Below are 16,357 nucleotides of genomic sequence, written 5' to 3' on the forward strand. Positions count from 1 at the left end.
TTATGAGAGTTAGTATTTTTTTTTGGTAAGGAGAGTAGTATTTATTTATGAGGTGTATTTTATTTCTATAAGAAAATAAATTATTTTTGTTAGGCAAATGTTAACGTATGTTCTAAGAGCACGTGTGATTTTGATTGAAGCCGCCGGCATGGAGTTTTAAAAAGTCAGTAATTTTGCAAGACTATTGGGGTCCACCAATCGTTAGTTGGTCTCGTGGTGGTGATTGGTACTAAACTTGGTAGGGAGCATCACAGATCGGGAGGGGCTGAAACCACTTGATATCAGAACTGACCCTCGAACCAGATTAGACGGTCTAGTGGGCCGGATACTGGTGGTGAAAACAAAAAAAAAGGTCATGCTAACTAGTGCCCCAGGGGTAAGGAACCAAAAATAGAAATTTTTGCTTTGAAAATATTACTTTTTACACTTTTAAAAAGTTGACTACACAAGTTTCAAAACACTTTTACTATTCTTAGCTTCCTTACCCCAGGAGCACTATTTAGCATTTTCCTAAAAAATATTATATTAAATAAGAATAAAACATCAGGAGTGGGACGCTCCATAACATCGGGTGACCAAGTATGCGATCCTATCTGTGTAGATTTCCCGACAGCACTATGTGAGGTAAAGTTGTGTACTCAGAGTGAGTATTTTAGAGTTGCACCGTTGGAGTAAAAAAATAATGATTAACTTTACATTAACTCAAAACACTATCACCCAAAACTTTAAGCATTGTGTTCCTCAACATCAACTCTGTCGATCAATGTGTGTGACTTAACTCACATGATAATCAAGTAGCATAGACACTAAGGTGAATGAGATAAATTATGGGGAATCGATGCACATTCATTTGATATCTTACATAATCATGAAGCTTTTATCAGTGCTTTATAGTATGTGCTAAGTTGTGACATGAGGAAAAGGAAAACATAAGATTAGACTTGAATGAATGTAACAAGTTAACAATTTATACAACATGTGAATAATATACATGCAAAATTCTGTTGTCAGATATCTCTGAATGAACAAAATTCTGTACTAATTTACATCTCTGTAGTTAATAATCCAATAGAAAGAATCTGATTAAAATATAATAAAAAATAATTAATTAATCACAATCAATGGTCCTTCATGTTAAAGTTAAAGATGTGAGTAGACTTTGACTATGTCACAACACGGATTTGGATTCCTTGCATTCAGACACGCATTTGCCTCAGTCAAACAATTCAAACCATCGGATTAAGATCAAAGACCTCATATCTGCCTTTGTATTGATCCGGTACTCCAGATTGTGTCCTTGTGGTAAATGCGGTCAAAACACGTCTTCCACCTTCACTTTCCTACTTTGATTTTAAGGTTGCTCATACCAACATTAACCTTTTCCACAGTGGATTCATTTCTCATTTCATTTGGTGTTGATTCCTTGCAGTTCAGCCAGGGGTGTTGCAGGCACTGTCGTGCAGTTGGTCGTTTCTCCGGCGCAAAATCAAAAAGTGGCGAAAGAAATGCTGAAAACTCACGAGCATCATTCGCTGAAAATTTATATTTATCAATCAGCAATTTGTCAAGTGGCAAATATTTTAGCCTTCTAATCCTTTTTAGGTCACCATGCCTGTCAAAGTAATCCTTGGACATAGCTCCAGAAGTAGCAATCTACAATCCACTAGTATTAGATTAGATATGCCAGAATATTTATTCAACAAATAAATAAACCTGTTGACAATCGAGATTTTAATCTCAATCGTGCAATCTCAAATTAACAATCGAGATTGTTCAAAGCTAATTTTGTTATAGCATAACTTGAGCCATCCGATGTCAGATTTAAGGTGGATATTGTTTAATTCGCGAAACTGCTTGGAATTACTATTGCAAGCGATCCAGGTCCAAATAAAATATGCAGACAATGAGAGCGTACTCAGTACTCACCTTCCGGGGCATCTTTCCTAGGAGTTCCATCATCAACGCAAGATGATCCTGAAATCAGAACAACGAACTGTTTAAACAATTATATCTTGACCATTTTCTCTTCAACATGATCATCAAAGAAAAAAGGTTTTGAAGGTGGAAACTACAATATATATACTTCAGTTTTCTTTATCAGTAATGCAAGGAAACCTAAGCTAAACAGTTCACGGTAAAATATTTAAACCATAGTAGTTTATTAGAAAAATCATCATACCTCATCTTCGCTAAAACCTTGTCCACCTTTAGGTGTAAATAACATATCTCCAGTAGCAAGTTCAAAAACAATGCTAGCAAAAGACCACATGTCAACGGAGAAGGAATAACCGGACTTCAGTATAACTTCAGGGGCTCTATACTGCCTTGTCTGTATTTCTTCTGCAAACTGCTTATCAGCCCAACATGCATTTCCAAAATCAACAATCTTGCATCTCATGTCAACACCATTGATATTTCTACTAGACTTTGCAGCTTCTCTTCCTTCAATTGAAGCTGTTCTTCCTGATATTTTAGCAACTGCGGTCCTTGCTCTCCTCCTCAACCTTTTCTCAATAAGACTCGTAATTCCACCGTTTGTGTTTCCCTCAGGTCGTTCTAAAATTGGGGAGCCTCCGGATCTAAAAGGGTCTTTGGAATGATCGATAGTTGATAATAGAAGAATGTTCTCAGGTTTTAAGTCAGTGTGGATTATACCAAGTTCACTATGCAAGTAATCCAAACCAATCAAAACGTATTTGCAGATCTCTCTAACTTTATTCAACGGAAGACCTTTGTAACGGTTATATCTGATCAAACGAAGCAAGCTATCGCCAAGGAATTCAAGGACCATGCATTGGTGCTGTCCATTTGGACCTGTGTGCTTAAAGTGATCAATTAATTGGACGACGAACTTTGAATTTGACGGGTCGCCATCAGCAATAGATAAAAGAACATCGATCTCGTGAATGGCAGCCTGAACAAACTCAGCCGCACTTTTCTGGATTTTGAGAGCAACATATGACTGAAAGCCACAATCTTAAAATTAGACAAAGATACAAGTAATGGGCAAAAAGAAGTCTAAAAATTATCCCTGGATGGGCAAACACAATGCAATACATGCACAACCAAAAAAGTTTATCAATATAGAAGATTTTTAAAATAAGCATAAATACATGAACAAATGGTGACCATTGTTTTAATATGGAAGGGGAAATTTTTATTTAATAAAGGGACACTAAATACTTATAATCATTTTACAACTGTCTCTCAGGGAATTTGAACTTCGTCCCTTGAGACCAAAGTCTTACCACTTAGCTAACGCATCAACTAGATAAATGAATTGTGACATAAGTAGCATATGGGCTTATCGCACACAAATATAACAGAACAGAACAACTTGTCCTGTTTAGTTTCATCTTCTCGGTCGAATTGAGTACCATTTTTGTTGTAATTTTAATTTGCACCAAACATAAAATAGAACCTGAGTATTCTGTTTTGTTCCATGCAATATGTTTACCAAATGCTATCACATCGTTAGTTTTTATTCAATTCTTTCTTTCTTTTGTTTTTTTTTTTGGTTGATAGACGAAATGACAAAGCCATTGAAAACTCACACACACACAGTGGAGTGACCGGGGTTCGAACCCCGGTCCTGACATCCGACATTAGCAATTTCGGCATTGCTGCCAGTTGAGCTAGGATTTGTGGACATTCAATTATTTCTTTTAATTTGGCCCATTTTTGTTTTTAACATTAGCAAGATCCTACTTACTCATGCCATTTATGGTATCAAAATTGTAAAAAATGGCTCCTAAAACTTAACAGTGAAAAAACTATACTAATGAACCAAAAATGTCAATTATTTCCATTCCATATACTTCCAACAAACATAAATAGGCACATTTACATGTACATGTGTTAGATTAAATATTAAAGACAAAGAGGATAAGAGAATCGCAGTTATCAAGGAAGATCATAACACAAACAAAAACAAAATATCAACAAGTTCCTTCATATAGGCACATTTATTGCCCCTCTACATAAAGACAAAACAATGTAACGTAAGGTCACATTTTGTGAGGACCATTCACCCATTTTCAGCTATTCCAATTCCAAACACAAAAGGAATTTTCTCAATTTGTGATCAAAATATCATTAAGTAAAATAATCTTAATTGGATCCATTAATTCAGTAACAGAAAACAGCATTAAATAAACAAACCAAACAAATTTTAGCTAAGAAACATGCATAAACCTATGAAGCACAGGCACATACACCGGACACGTTGACATCGATAATAATTTTAAAAAATTCAATGTAATTATAACTGTCCTTGTCGACGCCAATCTGACACCTGGACATGCCTAATCCGAGGAGTGTTTGTGCTTCATATGTAAAACATAAAACATAACAACAAAAAAACTTTCAAATCTAAAACATGAAAACAAAAACAACGAAAAAGAAGAACATACAGAGGTGGTAGTATCATAAGCAAGCCAAACGGTGGAAAATTGACCCCAACCAAGTTTCCTCTGAGCTATATACCTTCCACCGGCGAAATGATCGGCGACTCTAACAGCATGGTAACCACCTTTCCGATAGGACTCAAAGCCCTCATCATCTTCCTCGGATCCAGATGAAGAAGAACAAGACATCACAACAACAAAAAAACAAAAGACCCAGATGGAAAAATGGAAACTTTTTGAAGATTGAGAATTAGAAATGAAATGGGTATTTAGAAAATTGGTTGAATTTGAAGTAAATTATGTTTGTGGTGTGGGTGTGTTTTGAAAATGGATGATCACGTATGAAACACTCTCTTTTGTTCCACTTTTTTCTCTGTTGTTTTGCTTTTCTTTCATGTGATGTTTGTTGTTTGTTTAGCTGTTATTAATGTGGGTGGTCTTCCATTTTTCATTATACATAATTAGATTTTCTACTAATCTCCTTCCTTTGGCTGCTTATTATTACACGTCCAAATTGACCATTTTTTTAACTTCTTATTTGATAAAGTCTAATGTTTTTCTCTTTGGCAGAATCTCTTTAATTATTATTAATATTGATTGATTTTTCTTTATAGATTTCAGGATGTCGGGTACTTGTCAATCATACAAAAAAAAGAAAATAAAAAATAAAATTAATATTGAAAAGATAACTTTTTATACTTTTGAGTTATTAAATGTACGTATTTTGAGACAAAGTTTCTATTTTAATATGTTTAACCAATGCTCCGGAACACTGTTTAATCCTCGTGGAAATTGCGTATAATATATAGGATGAGGTTGAAATTTTTATACTTTCATTTATTAAATGAAATTATAGTTAAAGAGTTACTTGACAAAAAAAAAAAGTCTAGTGATGAAATTTTACTTACCTAATGTGTTGAGAAATGAGAAATTTCAGATCAAATTTGTGTTTCAATATGTCAAATATATCTACGGTAAAAAAAAATAAAATCAAATGCATCTATAATCTTTTATCATGAGTTGTATTTCCGAAACACAAACCCTTTAAAATTTTACCAATGTGTTGGTCATGATAAAACTGATTGTTTAGATATTTTAAATAAGATCTCGATTGAAATACATGATTATAAATGGTTTGAATTTTCTATCATAAAAGAAATGGTTTAAATTTTGTGAAATGGAAAAGATGCAATTGAGATGGGAGATTCCATTGTGGTCAACCATGTTTTTCAACAAAGTTGATAAATACTTCACACTAATAATAGTGAAAATATTTTTACATATAGATTCAATCATATTCAATCGTATATGTATTTGTGGATATATTTTTGAGTATAAACTAAAACATGCAACTTATAAAGAGATTAATTCGTCTGAGTTAATTGATATCAATTTAAGAAGTTGATTTTCCCAACAAATATTTTCTCATATGCATCTCCACCGATCAAACCCGGATTATTGGTATTCTTAGATATATTTTAATTTTAATAACTAACATAATATCACATTATATATATGATATAATTTGGTCAAGTATATTTACAGCATTGGGTGTTCATTGTTTTGAGGTGGTCTGCAAGCTGAGACTTGTCTGCCGGTTGCTGCTGCGTGTGTGTTGGCTCTGTCGTCGTCTGAAATGTAGGGTGTCTTCGAGCTGAGACTTGTTTGCCTAGGTTCTCATTCTACCGTTGTCTCATCAGCTTTTAGCCTGAATGAGCTGTTTTTTGGATTCTGATGGGCCGATCATTTTTTATTCGAGATCGGGAATTAGTGTCGATCTAGTGGCAACTTTGGGGTTGAGTTGGTGTCTTTGGTGGTCTGAAATATGAGGGGTGCCTTTCTGATTTTAGGATTATGAGGTGGACCTCTATTAGGTGGTGTTTATTTTTGGCGTTCCGCATATATACGGCGCCATATTATGTGGTTACTTTTTTACCGGTCTCTGTTCGTCTTGTGCAGAGACCGTTAAAAATAAATTTTCTGTAAAAAAAAATATCTTTAAAAAAATACATCATAAATCCTTATGCCAACATTTTCTGAACTTTAAAGTCTGCACTCTGCCGGTATAGTTTTAAGAGTTGATCCAACTAGGGGTGTGTGCAAAAAAATCTTTTAGTTAATAACAATGTTGATCATCCATATCTCTTTTTTTTATTTTTTTCTTTTGACACAAGATCACCCATATCCTTGAAAAGCCTAGTATTAGTAATGAGAGTTCATTTATTGGTGATATAATGAATTATGAAGGTGGTAGTACATGTGAGAAGAGAAATATATTACTCCAATTCTCTCACATTTAAGATCAACCACTTTCTAGCTACTCAATTGTGAATCAACATCTTTCAAGCTACTCATCTATGCCCTTAATAAGCATACTGCAATTAATCTATAGAAATCTCTCATACACACTATTGCGGATGTAAACGTACGTTATTTACAGCTTCCAAATCAATTCCTTTGACACTAAGCATGGCAATAAAAAAGTATTTGTTACTAAACTCTTTCGTTAGTTCATGCATTATAATCCTTCTCTCTATTATTATTATTATTATTATTATTATTTTAAAGTTAAATAAAATTGAAATGGCAACTGCTTTTAAACTTCATTTTCTTTACAAAAATATTTCTATACCATGAGGAAATGCAATTGAACGAATATAATAGTAGTAAAATACTCTCTCCGTCCCATATTATAAGTAAAAAAATCATTTTTTCATGTCCCAAATTATAAGAAAAAAAAACCAACTTTTATCATTTTCAAGATAGATTTTTACTTAATTTATTCTCTCTCTTCTTTTTCCCATAGTCAATAACCAATAAAAACTCTTTTTACATTTTTCCATGAAACTTATTTCAACAAAAACACAAAAAAGTCATCTTTAAAATTATCATATTTTACTTTTCTTAATAAGTGTGAAAATGTTTTTTTTGCTTATATTATCGGACGGAGAGAATAGGTTGACTATTCATCAATTTTGATCATTCAAGTTATGTCCGAACAACCAAGTCAAGCTTAGCACCAGTTTAATCAATTAGATAATACTCAACATCAAAAGACCATTTAGGTATTGTACCTTTTTTCTTTTTTTTGTCCAAGGTTGGTATTGTACTTTATGAAATTGTTTTATGCCAATTGAATTAACAATGGTTGGAGGACCTGGTGGACACTAAATACCAAATAGAGAGGCTATTAAAAAGACTATATGGTCTAAGGACATGGTGCATGTTATGGTGGATATAAAAATACAATATGTTAATTTATGGTGGATATAAACAACTACAGTACTATATGAAATATAACATGTTATGGTGGATATAAACAATGTTAATTTATGATGTCATTCCCAGTTCTTGGTCTTTTGCTATTTTAACTGATACTGATGTTACCTTGTTTCTAGGAAGTTATTAGCTTTTATTCTTGTTTGGGGTTTTCAATTTGTTCAATAAAAAAAACAATGAGTCCTTTTTTTTGTTGTATGAATCGATTATCTTTGCATACAACTGTAAAAACTAATTTCTCGAATCGAATAGGACCGTTAAGGGTGACAAAAGTCTCCATCTTGAGGCAATTAAACAAGAATTGAACTTATGCGAGGAGAATTAACTTTGTTTATAGGATGTCGGAATCTATAAAAGCTCCAAGGTACCAAATAATGTTGAAATTCAACAAAACTTCCAAGGTACCAAATAATTCTTTGTATTTTTAAAAATGGGTCGCAAGGTGTCATTTTCCCCTCGCGCATAAAAGGAGGAACTCTATACATCTCAAACATCACTATCACTTCGAATGTACACAATCAGAAAGAATGTGAATTATGTACCATCCAAAAGTACACTTTCAGACAAAATATGTCGTCTAGAGAATATCTACGATTTCTTAGAAATGTGAAGTTGGGAACAATTAGTCCCTAAAAAATTTCAGAGTCATATGGTTGAATCTAGAACTTAAATTCTTGAATTGCAATAGCTAAAAAACCTACTTGCAATTTAAAAGCCATGTTTAGGATCGTTGAATCGATCCATATCAGCAAGATTTTCTCTTTTTCCCTTATGACTCTACAAAAGAATATTCATAGGTCTATGAATCAAGAAGAAAATTTCAAACAACAAACAAATGTAATATTTCTCAAACTTACAAAAATGTTGAAGGTACACTTGCATATGTCCCCTTTTTCTTTATTTCTTCAATATTCAACAAACTAGAGCTACAACTTTTTACAGAAAAATAAAAGAAATACTACACCAACAAAGAATTCGTAGAAATCGACAACAAAAAAAACTTCAGAACTGCATCAAATCCAATTGATGACCCAAGTAAAAGAAATTCCTGTCCAAAATCAATAATAAGGAACAAGAATCTTCATCAAGGAACAACCAAGTATCCTTCAGCATGCAACATATAAACAATGATTCCCTCATCAAAAACACCTGAAAATTTGCACATTTCATCTTTCAAACTTTTCTTCTTCCAAATCAAATCAGGCCTTAGGAGAAAGAATCTCTGACACAGAAGTATAAGTTCCGGTAACAGCAACGACAAACCCAAAAACCATAATTGCCCCATCTGAAACCAAACATCTCCAACCCAACTCATCCCTAAAAACTATACAATGAAACAAAGCAGGTAACACAAATCCAAGAACAACACAAACACTACTTCCAACAAGTGAAAGAAAATCAGCAAAATTAGGCACCAAAAGAGCCACTAAACTCACAATCAAAACCAACAGCCACCTTATCCATAAACAATACCTAGAATCATAAAACCTTCTCTCAAACACTTCATAAACCGGATTCATCATCAAAGGAAAAGTAATAAACAAATTAATACAAAGTCCTAATTGAACCACAATACTAATCAAACCTTGACCTAAATTATTAGTAATAATATCCTTTGTTTCTTCACCAAAAGCAAAGTAACCTAATGCACCAAAAGCACCAAATAACACAGAAATCAAACCCATTCCAATACCTAAAACTCTACCAAATTTCTCCTTATCTTTAGTCTCACTTTCCAAAGGTAAAACCATTCCAATACCTTCAAAAGCATAAACAGCAACACCAATACCATAGAAAAAGACTGAAAAACCCTTAAAAGCTTCCAAATTAGGCCTATTTTGCATAAATTCAAAAACATCTTCAACCATAACAACACTCTTAGCAGTAATATCAACAGCATCAGCAAATATACTCAAAGGGGCTAAATGAGTCAAAGTCTTAATAGAATTCAACCCTAATTGAAAAGGAAAACAACCCCAAAGGAACAAAACCTTAGGAGTCAAACCTAGAAACACCGGTATCGTCTCTCCGGTGGAGTTACCGGCGACAAGATAAGATAAAGTTGAAGCAATGAAAATAAGGTAACTAACACAAAACCCAGCTTGTGAAAGCACAATCATGGCATCAACGGAAAATCGACCAAATGGGCCACAAATGGAGAACCCTAAATCGCCGAAAGATTTGATTTTTGAGAAACCCATGATTGATTCTAGCTTCCGGCGAGTGTTGACTAGGAGTAACATGCAGTGGTAGGTGAGAAAAGCGACGATGAAAAGCATGATTAAACCGGTGGCGTAACCGGTTGTTTTGAAGGTGTATGGGAGGCCGAGAACGCCGGCGCCGACGATGGCGATGAAGATATTGGCGCAGGTTTTGAATTGGGAGGAAAGGGGGGGTGAGTTTGTGAGAAGGGGGGTGTCTTCTCTTGGGTATGGTGGGAGTGAATAGGAAGAAGATGAACCTGCTTCTTTGAACACCATCGTTGTTGGATTTTGTTTGTGTTGGATTAAGGTTTAAGGAAGAGGTGTTTTTTTTTTGTGTTGAAATGAAAATGGAATTTGAGGTTTGTGAAGTTTGTTTGTGTTGTGTTGTGGGGAAGAGATTATAGAGATAACTTCTTCTATGTCTTATGTGATAAGTCAAATAATTAAGCTAATCAATCTGATTAAGTTGGATTAAATATCACTGATCTGCACTTAGGCATCTGACAAGATGCACTGAATAGAGAGATAGAGACTTGACTTGTAGACTTGTAGTACTACTACTAGTACCAGATTGAGATTCCTTTTTTAGCAAATTTTAAGTTGTTTTAATGTACTCCTATGCAACAAAAAAAAAATTGTTTTCTATTTTGTTTTTGTCTTAGTGCGATGTATTCTATTTTTCTATTTTAGTACGGTATTTATTTGTTTCAGATCGAAGATTAAGTTCGATTTATAAATAGAGTTTATAAAGTTTAAATTTCAAATTTCAAATCATACATATATGATATAATATCCTTACTAACCGAAGTTTGCTGTATAATTATGCAATTATAGTATTTGTAAAAAAGAAAGAGTAGTATGCAATTATAGTATTATTTGATTTTTTATAATGTATTATTTTATTTTATTCCATGTAGGTTTATTTTTTTTTAATTTATTACCGTAAATTTAAAAAATTGTTATTTTTAGTCTTTATCATCCATTTGTTGGGTCACGAATCTTGATTTTAATAGATCACATATTCCCTTCGGTCCTTAATATAAGAGAAAATTTACTTTTTAGATTCATTGATTTCAGACTATAATATAGACTACGCACATTAAATTTTCAATGAATTTTAAAAAATAATCTTTTTCTTATATTAAAGATCGGAGGAAGTATGACATAACTCAACTGACAATATCGATATTATTAAACTGAACAGTTTCATTTTGGTTCAAACTTAAAATTTCGTAATATATGTGAGTTTCAATGGTATTTGTTATTTTCTACCTTTTTTTTTCTTTCTTTCTTTGAGGCATGAAAAGTATTTACCTAATAACTAGAAAAATAAATGGATTATATTAGTATTAGTAGTTTACATAAGACATATAACTTATCAGGGAAATCAAGGACTTGTTTTAATAATGATAGATTTGCATAGCATCCATTGCAACCTGAACCTTATTCATACAAGAAGGCTAAAAGAAAAGGACAACACCTTCATGTCGCTTTCTGAACATCTTTGGGCCTTTTTTTGTACAAAGATATGACCAATGATTAAAAAATGATGAAAATCTGTTCATTGTTATCTAAAAAAAGATGAAGAGCCAAACAAAAATCCAAATATGCTTAATTGCTTATTGTATAAAATTGATAGGTTAACTATTCTTGCTTTGGCTTAGTCATGGCCAACTAATCAAATTGCTCTAGTATGATTTGTGTGAACATGGAACAGGATTCGATCCAGTCATAAATTCATTGCAGTCAGGTGTTTGTGACTGTTCGATCAAACGGTCCTAATTTAAGAATAATATATTTAGTATTATTAAATAAATATAAAAATTGCATTTTTTTTAGATCGGATGGCCACAAATATTGTGACTGCGTGACTGTACGGAAAAGGCGACTACATCTAATCCATTTCCGTGTGAACATTGATAAGTGTTCACTTGTTCATGTTGATTAAATTATTTCATAATAAGAGCTATGTGATTTATGTCCTATGCATGGTCCATGCCATAAGCTATACAGATTCAGAAAGGCATGATGATAGAAATTAGAAACAGGGGAATGAAGAATACTGGTATGGATTGTAGAGGACTAAGAGAGATTTAGGAACAAACAGTTTACAATTGGAAATGATGAATTCTACATATTTCTACAAATATGGAGAAACGATATTTGAACAACAAATTTAGACAAAAATACAATAACTATATTTTTTTTAATATTTTCTCACGTCTCATACTGCATGCACAAACTCATAAGGTGTACGATGACTATACGATGTCTATAAAAAAATTGTTCGAATAGCATCTCGCTTAACTATAATATCAACAAATCATGCCAAATTGAAAAGTATGTACGTAATAAATAGAAAAACAAATTGAAAATCAGTTAAATCAAGGACTTGTTTTAATCATGATATTTATTTGCATAGCATCCACTTGTGACAAGAAAAGGACAACGTGTCAACCGACTTATGTCGCTTTCTGAACATATTTGGACCTGTTTTGTACAGAGATATAATCAATGATCACTATGATAAAAAAAAATGAAGAAAATTTCTCTACCAAAATAAAAAAAGGAAAATGAAGAAAATTTGTTCATTGTTATCTAAAAAAATATGAAGATTCAAACAAAAATCCAAATATGCTTATTGTATAAATTTGACAGGTTAGCTACTCTTGCCTTGTTGGCTTAGTCATGGCCAACAACCAATCAAATTGCTCTAGTATGGTATGTGTGAACATTGATAAGTATGACTTGTTCATGTTTGATTAAATTATTTCATAATATTAAAACATGAACTGTGATTTATGTCTTATGCATAATCCATGCCATAGGCTATACTGGTGTGGATTGTAGAGGACTGAGAGAGATTTAGGAACAGTTTACAATTGGGAATGGTGAATTCTGCAGAAGATAACTCAATATTTTATCAAACAGGACTTCACCTTTGGTATGGAGAGCCATAACCATAAAGATAAGATCTGCAGGAACCAGTAAAATACAAGGTGCATAAAATGATTGATAAAAATATACAGTACATCAATTTCCAACCAATATACCATACCCTAATAAGTAAGGAGTTTAAAGGGTGCTGAGCTAAGACATTGAGTGTGTGGCTAATTTGTATAAATCTCCAACTACAAATAGCTATTGGTGTCAATCATTATTATGTCGCGACAGACATGCATAAATGATATCTAACTTGAATTTCAATAAAAATTCTAAGATTATAGCCACAATAATGCTGCTGTATCCTGCCAACAAAGAGTCTATGACTATGACAATTAATCTCTGAAATTGTTGGACTGAGATCGTATGCAGTAGTGATTCCACGTAGTTTCACGCTGTAAACAATCTCGGTCGATAATTTACATCAAAGATCGATGGTTGAAATGTAAAACTGTGATGCAGTAAATCATCCAAATGCAATTCCGAAATTGTTAGGTCAGACAATTTATTTCATGAAATTAACAAAATTTCAAAATGATATCTAAAATTGATTATCGCAATCCACCCTTTATAAACAAATTTGAAGTCTACCTAATCCACTAGAGTACTATAGTAAATAATCTATGTTGGACACACTCTTACTGAAATTATTTTGTAGACTCAAACTAAGTAGCAATGATTTCCAAATAAATTGGTCAGGAAGGATACCCTTTTCTACCATTTCCAAAAAGACCTGCAAGGCTTTCTGAAGGTCTCCCTTCCTACATAACACATCAATCAAAGGACTGTAAGTTTCGGTATTTGGTTCACAACCTCTTGTGGTGATATCTTCCATGAACTTCAAGGCACTTTCAATTTTTTCTTGTCTACAAAACCCAATGATGACAGCATTGAATGTAGATGCAATCGGAAAACAGTTATTACCTATCATTTCATTGATAAGCTCTACGGCCTCTCGGATACTACTGTGTTGCGAAAAGCCATGAACAAGCAAGTTATAAACTAGAATACTTGGAATTCCACCTTCATCAATCATCTTATCATATACCTTCTTTGCATCCTCAATAGTACCTTCGTTACAATGCTGTATAATCGTCATGCTTCTGTCAACAGCTCTAGGGAATAATTTTCCCATCTTTGTTAGAAACTCGGATGCCTCGTCGAGATGGTTTTGCTTAAATAAACCATATATTATGCTATTGTAAGGACTAATGTGCCCTTTAGAGCCTTCTTTGGTTTCCTCCATTAACTCTAAAATTGAAAAACCATCTTCAATTCTCCCCTCTGAACACAAACCTCGAATCATTGTGTCGAAAGTAACAAAGTTCTGTTTGATTCCATCAGTCTTCATATCATTAAAAAGATCAAGAGCCAACTCCAACATCCTAGATTCACAAAAACCATGTATGAGTATATTATAGGTATCCACATTTGGAAGATAGCCTTTATTCTCCATCTGCTTAAGGAAATGAAGTCCAACTTTAACTTTTCCCACTCCACAAAATCCTTTTATCAATGTATTGTAAGCCACAACATCAAGTGAACCCCCCAAGCTCTCAACTCTCTCAAGAACCTCGGCAGCATCCGTTACACGGCCAGCATTGCATAGCATCTCAACCACCTTAGTTATGGTAACAACATCAGGTACAAGACCCATGTCAAAGCACTTCTCAAGCAACACAAGAGCTTGAACCAAATTATCTTCCTTACAATACGCAGATATCAATATATTAAACGTAACGTCATTCGGGTCCACCATCTCATTCATCAAGCTCCTAGCTCTACCAACCTTTCCATTCCTACAAAGCGCATGAAGCAAAGTGTTGTAAATGACAGTATTTGGTGTAACCCCATTAGATTTAATAAGCTGCAAAAGCTTAAAACCTTCACCAATCCTATTTGTTAAACAAAGACCTTTCATCAAAATCCCAAAAGTATAACCATCCCCATGAACACCACCCCCCATCATACTCTTTCTATAAAACTCTCTAGCCATATCAATATCCTCTTTCACAAGTACATCCAAAATTGAGTTGAAAATCTTCAAAGAAGGTGTACCGTGAAACTTGTAAGCCAAGTCAAGAACTTTGATGACACTTCGTTTCATTCTCGCCCGGGCAAGTCCTCGGACAATAGTTATGAACACATCATCACCTGGGGAAGCTCCGATTGAGCTAGGCATTTCGTCGAGCAGTTGCTTGACGGTATCAAAACGGCGAAAAATGCAGAGTTTGTGAATTAAAGTACGGTATGTGGATTGTGAATGGGTGAATTTGGAGAATGTTGATGCCCATCTGAAGGTTTGAAGTGCTTCGGAAGCGGTTTTTTGGTCAAGTATGAGCTGGCAAAGGTGTTCTTGTGTTGGTGGCAAAGAAGAAGATGATGAAGAAAAAGAAGAATGTGGTTGGAACTGAAAACAAAACTTCACAAAACATGCACAAGGGCGTGATGATCGGATTGTAAAGTGTTGCAATTGTGTCATCTCTCAAGAAATGGTGTAGGAGACAGACAAGACATGAAAGGGAGTTTAATACTGCCTCCGTTCAAATTAATGCGTGATATTTTACCATTTCAACCCTTAGAGCATCCACGGTGGAACTACTCATTTTTGAGTACTTAAGTGGCCCCACATGTACACATAATTCATTTATAATTTTTTTAATAATAGTACATAATAAGGGGATTGGTTATTATACATAAGCTATCCTTATGCACCATGCATAAGTTACTTAGTGCACCCCCCAAATTACTTGTGCACCCCCCAAATTACTAGCACACCCCAAAATTTCTCATGCACCCCTCAAATTACTTGTGCACCCCCAAATTTCTCATGCACCCCCAAAATTTCTCGCACACCCCCAATATGACTTTTGCCCCCCAATTTTATTTTTTTGGTCCCCTCCACATTTCTAGCCTAAACCATTTTGTTGTGGGAATGGTTTCAGAGATATGCACTCCAAAACCATTAAGTGTATAAGATGGTTTTATAGTACAACACTACAAGAATACTTCAATTTATTGGCGGATTTAAATATTACTAGATCTAGCTTCAAGAAGCCAACAAACAGATCTGCTTCTTGTTAAAAAAAAAAAAAACAGATCTAAATCTGATTTCAATTTTTTATTTTTTTTTAAAATTATTAGGAGTTACTGGCGGCTTGGACCGCCTATAATGTGTCAAAGTTCAGCTTTCCACTTTGTGGCGGTTTAGACCCTTAATAAATTTACCGACGAGCTATTTATTGGCGGATCTGGCCGCCAATAAATTTGGTCATTTTTATTATTTACTGGCGGTTTTCCTCACTTTTAGAGGGTTTATGGCCCCCAATAAATGACCTTTTTCTTGTAGTGCAACCCTATAATTAGAATACAAACAATAATTGTGATTTGAAACCATTTAACCAACATAATGGTTTCCAGAATTTTTAAAACCATATAAACACACATAAAACCATTTTACAATACAAATGGTTTCAGTGTATAACTATCTGAAACCATTTAACCAACATAATGGTTTCCAGAATT

The 16,357-nt window shown here is 33.7% G+C and overlaps 3 protein-coding genes across 3 annotated transcripts; all 3 read right to left on the reverse strand.

The window, feature by feature from the left end:
• Positions 1-1,083: 1,083 nt before the first annotated feature.
• Positions 1,084-4,966, reverse strand: LOC123907415 (probable serine/threonine-protein kinase sky1). The gene is made up of 4 exons (XM_045957685.1): positions 4,413-4,966; positions 2,180-2,962; positions 1,927-1,974; positions 1,084-1,653 (listed from the first exon to the last, which is right to left on the reverse strand). The coding sequence occupies exons 1-4, from the start codon at positions 4,593-4,595 to the stop codon at positions 1,333-1,335; spliced, it is 1,335 nt and encodes a 444-aa protein (XP_045813641.1). The 5' UTR covers positions 4,596-4,966; the 3' UTR covers positions 1,084-1,332.
• A 3,537-nt stretch (positions 4,967-8,503) lies between these two features.
• LOC123907416 (amino acid transporter AVT3C-like) lies at positions 8,504-10,464 on the reverse strand. Its single transcript, XM_045957686.1, has one exon. It carries the CDS (start codon positions 10,163-10,165, stop codon positions 8,885-8,887), a length of 1,281 nt encoding a protein of 426 aa, XP_045813642.1. The 5' UTR covers positions 10,166-10,464; the 3' UTR covers positions 8,504-8,884.
• Positions 10,465-13,379: 2,915 nt separating this feature from the next.
• Positions 13,380-15,383, reverse strand: LOC123907417 (pentatricopeptide repeat-containing protein At2g17525, mitochondrial). Its single transcript, XM_045957687.1, has one exon. The coding sequence runs from the start codon at positions 15,312-15,314 to the stop codon at positions 13,440-13,442; it is 1,875 nt and encodes a 624-aa protein (XP_045813643.1). The 5' UTR covers positions 15,315-15,383; the 3' UTR covers positions 13,380-13,439.
• Between the last annotated feature and the right edge of the window lie 974 nt (positions 15,384-16,357).

This window comes from Trifolium pratense, linkage group LG2 (assembly GCF_020283565.1).
Source record: "Trifolium pratense cultivar HEN17-A07 linkage group LG2, ARS_RC_1.1, whole genome shotgun sequence".
Taxonomy (NCBI): Eukaryota; Viridiplantae; Streptophyta; class Magnoliopsida; order Fabales; family Fabaceae; genus Trifolium; species Trifolium pratense.